Here is a 4,581-nt window from a genome sequence, read left to right as displayed (position 1 = left end):
AATACATTAAAATATATTTCATGTCATTCCGAGCTCTTTAAAGTCAACTTTCATTTTAGGGTGCTTTTATTTTATTTTTTACAAAATTTAAATTTTGGGATAAATTTGAAAATTCATACCAAATTAGTGAAAAACTTGAAAATTCATCGTCAATTTGTGACAAATATTGATTTGTCGCTAATGTCGCAAAATTTGCTAGATTGTTGCAAGCTTTTGAGATGAACTTTTTTTTTTTGTCGCAGAGTTTATAAATATTGCAACGAATTTCATATTTCGACTCTGATTTGCAACAAATTCTATGACAAAAATTTATTTATTGCTATTTTGCCACAATTGATTTTTGTTGCCAATTTAGTTGTTAATCGGTGACAAATTCTGTTTTTGTTGTGAAATTCGTTATAAATTGTGAAGAATATTTTTCTTCCCAAAAATTCATCCCTAAATATTTATTTTATTATAGTGAGAGATGGGATATCCATTCTCATGATCATACCTATTAAAGAATTAAATATCTTCTATACTAATAATTTTTATTTTTTCCATCCCATTATCATCATTCAATAAAAACATATTAGAATTAATATCATATTAAAAATATATATATAATTAAAAAATAAATTAAATATTTATATAGCTTACTCTTAACATTAACAAAAATAGTTACTTAGTTTTGGAAAAATAAAATTTTCCTTTATATATATATATAATAGAGTATTTGGGTAGGATATCGGTAATTTCTCTATATCCTTCTCCATTTAGATCGGATATTGGATCCTTCATTGTATTGGAAAGACATTGTATACGATCGTAGGTATATTATAATAATGTTTATTAAAGTCATAAAAGATCCAATAATAAGAGGATGCTTTGTATTGGTTTGCGACCCAAACCATTCCTATAATAGCTAGTTGTCTACGTACCTTCCTGCATACTAAATTTTTTGTGGATGTTTTTCAAACAATTTTTTGTTTTTCAAACTTACCAGGCAAGTGTGACAAGATAATTTTATTTTTAACTTTCCTATTTTGTTATATAAGTGTTTATTAACTTACGAGATTTTCCCAATTAACTAGAAAAATCACACATAGATTTATACAAATTAAATCTTGTTCCCTTTTGTGGGCATTCCTAGCTCTCACAAATTTTTTTTTTTCCTTTGATCTTCCATTGGGTGCTCGAAGAGGTATCAGTTTCTAAGTTCCGTCCTTCTTTTCTTCTTACATTTGGTATTTCCTTTTCTTTTTTTACTTTTTTGCAAATAGAAATTGATATTTCCTTTTCTTTTTTTACTTGTTTGCAAGTAGAAATTGAATTTTATAGTGTTCATTTTTCCTTGCATTCAAAACATATTATACAACCTTTATTTTTAGTTATACCTTAAATTATTAAAGTTGTAAAATTCAACGGAGTGTAATAATACTTTCATAACTACTCAACTTTGATATTGGTTCTTCTTCCTCTAAGGTCTTCCATGTTGAGGTGGTAGATGGTAGATCATTCTATTTGTTCCTATGTCAATAGTTTTTCATCATCGACTTTTTTGTTGCTTACCTTGAGATCCATGGCAATTAGTCCTTATAGATTTGTTTAAGTCAAACCTATCAAATTTCACAGAATGTTGAATGTCAAGCTGTTTCTTCTGAACTTCTCGGAGAAACCTACCAGAAAAGTTTATTTAATGCATCCCTTTCTCTTCCTCTAATGCATATCCCTCTCCTCTTCATTCTTTCCATGCATATTGCTGCGTCTCCGGAGTACAGGTAGTCATCCTTTTCCTTTGGGAAATCTTTCCTTCCAGGAAGAAGATAGAAAAGGCTCAGCATGGAAACTCAAGGTCTATCACCCCCTGAGAACTACGACAGTAGACAAAATCAGGTAACAGGAGTCTATATTTCTACTTTGTAAATTTATCAGTACAGTAGCTTCCTTCGCATCTTATAGTATCATCAGTAATATCAATTTTATTTACATCAAGAACACTTGAATTCATTGGCAGAGAAGGATTTGCAGACGCAATTAATTAGTTTGATTACATTAGGTTTATCTAGCTCGGTGTCAAAAGGATAGACATCAATTTTCGAGAATATAAAACAAATTTTTAGTTAAGTTTGTTTAAGATCGAATAAATATAATTAATCTGTTGTTGAATTGGGAGCTGAGATTGAGAGATTGGTTTCATAAATCAAATGGTTTCTGGTCAATCGCAGAGCGAAAAAGAGAAGGAGAAGGCGATCGACGACTGGCTTCCCATCACATCCTCCCGCAACGCCAAGTGGTGGTACTCCGCCTTCCACAATGTCACCGCCATGGTCGGAGCTGGCGTCCTCAGTTTGCCTTACGCCATGTCCGAACTCGGATGGTACAAACGCAGTTGATGATTGATTTTTTAATTTTCCCTACTCCTTTTCTTCTCAAATTGAGGATCATATCGCAGGGGGCCTGGGATCGCCGTGATGGTCATTTCATGGATCGTGACCCTGTACACCCTGTGGCAAATGGTGGAGATGCACGAGATGGTTCCCGGGAAGCGATTCGATCGGTACCACGAGTTGGGACAATATGCTTTCGGCGAGAAGCTAGGCCTTTACATCGTCGTTCCCCAGCAGCTGATTGTGGAAGTCGGCGTCTGCATCGTCTACATGGTCACCGGCGGCAGATCCCTCAAGAAGTTCCACGACGTCGTCTGCTCTGACTGCAAGCAGATCAAGCTCACCTTTTTCATCATGATCTTCGCCTCTGTGCACTTTGTCCTCTCGCAGCTTCCCAACTTCAACTCTATTTCTGGGATATCTCTGGCCGCCGCTGTTATGTCTTTCAGGTACGTACTCGATAAAATTACTTCACGATCTTGATCGATCAAAAAACAAAAGGACTGACTACTAATTCCTTGCTCGATCCATTCTAGTTATTCTACCATTGCATGGGTGGCTTCGGTGGACAAGGGGAAGCAGGAGCATGTGGAATACGGTTACAAATCTGATACACAAGAAAGGACTGTGATGAGGTTCCTGGCGGCGCTGGGAGATGTGGCCTTCGCGTACGCCGGCCACAACGTGGTGCTGGAAATCCAAGCCACCATTCCTTCCACTCCCGAGAAGCCTTCCAAGAAGCCGATGTGGAAGGGCGTGATCGTCGCCTACATCGTCGTCGCCCTCTGCTACTTCCCTGTGGCTTTCGTCGGCTACTGGGCCTTCGGCAACGGAGTCGAGGACAACATCCTGGTCTCTCTAAGCAGACCGCACTGGCTAATTGCCATGGCCAACATGATGGTCGTCGTTCACGTGATCGGAAGCTACCAGGTATATGATTTATATATATATAAATTATTTCCCCTGAATATATATAATCGATCATCATTCCAAATTAATTATCCTTGATTCTGCAGATCTACGCGATGCCTGTGTTCGACATGATGGAGACGGTGCTGGTCAAAAGGCTTCGCTTTCCTCCTGGTCTAACTCTTCGCCTGATAACACGAAGTGCTTATGTCGGTAAGCCTCTCCCTCCATTAATTTCCTCAATCGCACTTTAACGATTCGATTCAGTAAATCGTGGAGCAGAGAACTAAATTCCTTGGACTGTGAACTACCATGCAGCATTCACCATGTTCGTCGGCATAACCTTCCCCTTCTTCGGCGGACTACTCTCTTTCTTCGGCGGATTCGCGTTCGCCCCGACCACATACTTCGTGAGTGCTCCAAACACTTACCTTACATTGCCACCACATTGTAACAAACCATTTGATATTGCCATTATGATTCCAGCTTCCTTGCATCATGTGGCTTGCTATTTACAAACCCAGAAGGTTTAGCTTATCTTGGATCACTAATTGGGTAAGCAAGTCAAGAACATCTCTTCCTTGCATATCATCTCTGTCAGAATTAACGAACCTGAATATGAATATTAATTTGTTTTGTTTTTTTGTTTTTTTCCTTCTTAATTAGATCTGCATAATTCTTGGGGTCCTGCTGATGATCTTGGCTCCTATTGGTGCATTGCGAGACATCATCGGAAACATAATAGACAAGCAATACAAGTTCTACCAATGAGAAAGGCCGGTGTTGACTTGGGAACGAGTTGGGTGGGGATTCATAGCGAGGCAAATTAAATACCAAGGAAAACGTAAGAGGTACATACTGAAATTAAGTGCATTGTGTGATGTCAACAAATGGGCAATTGATTAAATTATTGATCGAGCGAAAAGGTTGTAGCATTCCAAGTGTCTGGAGTGCGAGTTGTTGTACAATGAATGTATATTACTTATGGTACCATCTTTTACTCTTAAATATAAGTCACGGTTTATTCAGGAGGACGACAATAAAAATTATAAAAAAAGTCATCTTGAAAACTTTTCTTTTTTTGAATCTGAAAATTTTTCTTTTTTTTTACTTTTTGAAAAAGAGTAAATTATTTTTTTTTCTATTTACTTAATAGGCAGATTGATATGTGTGAATTATTTTTAATATTTTTAATCCATTTAAATCTGGCAGAAAGTAACTTCGTAAAAGTCATAGCCTAATTTTTCTCTACTCGTGGTACATTTCATAACTACGAATACACCTTACACGGCTATCGATAATG

At 36.9% G+C, this 4,581-nt stretch overlaps 1 protein-coding gene across 1 annotated transcript; it reads left to right on the top strand.

The window, feature by feature from the left end:
• The first annotated feature begins 1,747 nt into the window (after positions 1-1,747).
• On the top strand, positions 1,748-4,129 carry LOC122028250 (lysine histidine transporter 1-like). Its single transcript, XM_042587275.1, has 8 exons — positions 1,748-1,875; positions 2,208-2,359; positions 2,435-2,818; positions 2,906-3,299; positions 3,386-3,491; positions 3,597-3,688; positions 3,765-3,833; positions 3,945-4,129. Exons 1-8 carry the CDS (start codon positions 1,822-1,824, stop codon positions 4,047-4,049), a joined length of 1,356 nt encoding a protein of 451 aa, XP_042443209.1. The 5' UTR covers positions 1,748-1,821; the 3' UTR covers positions 4,050-4,129.
• The last annotated feature ends 452 nt before the right edge of the window (positions 4,130-4,581 follow it).

This window comes from Zingiber officinale, chromosome 10A (genome assembly GCF_018446385.1).
Source record: "Zingiber officinale cultivar Zhangliang chromosome 10A, Zo_v1.1, whole genome shotgun sequence".
Lineage (NCBI taxonomy): Eukaryota > Viridiplantae > Streptophyta > Magnoliopsida > Zingiberales > Zingiberaceae > Zingiber > Zingiber officinale.
The sequence above is the reverse complement of the archived record's forward strand: the minus strand, read 5'-3'. Positions and strand labels throughout refer to the sequence as shown.

Coding starts and splice junctions, on each gene's coding strand:
- LOC122028250 (XM_042587275.1), top strand. CDS start 1,822: ATGGAAACTCAAGGTCTATCACCCCCTGAGAACTACGACAGTAGACAA. Junction 3,689..3,764: donor TCGCCCCGACCACATACTTC/GTGAGTGCTCCA, acceptor TTATGATTCCAG/CTTCCTTGCATCATGTGGCT. Junction 3,834..3,944: donor TATCTTGGATCACTAATTGG/GTAAGCAAGTCA, acceptor CTTCTTAATTAG/ATCTGCATAATTCTTGGGGT.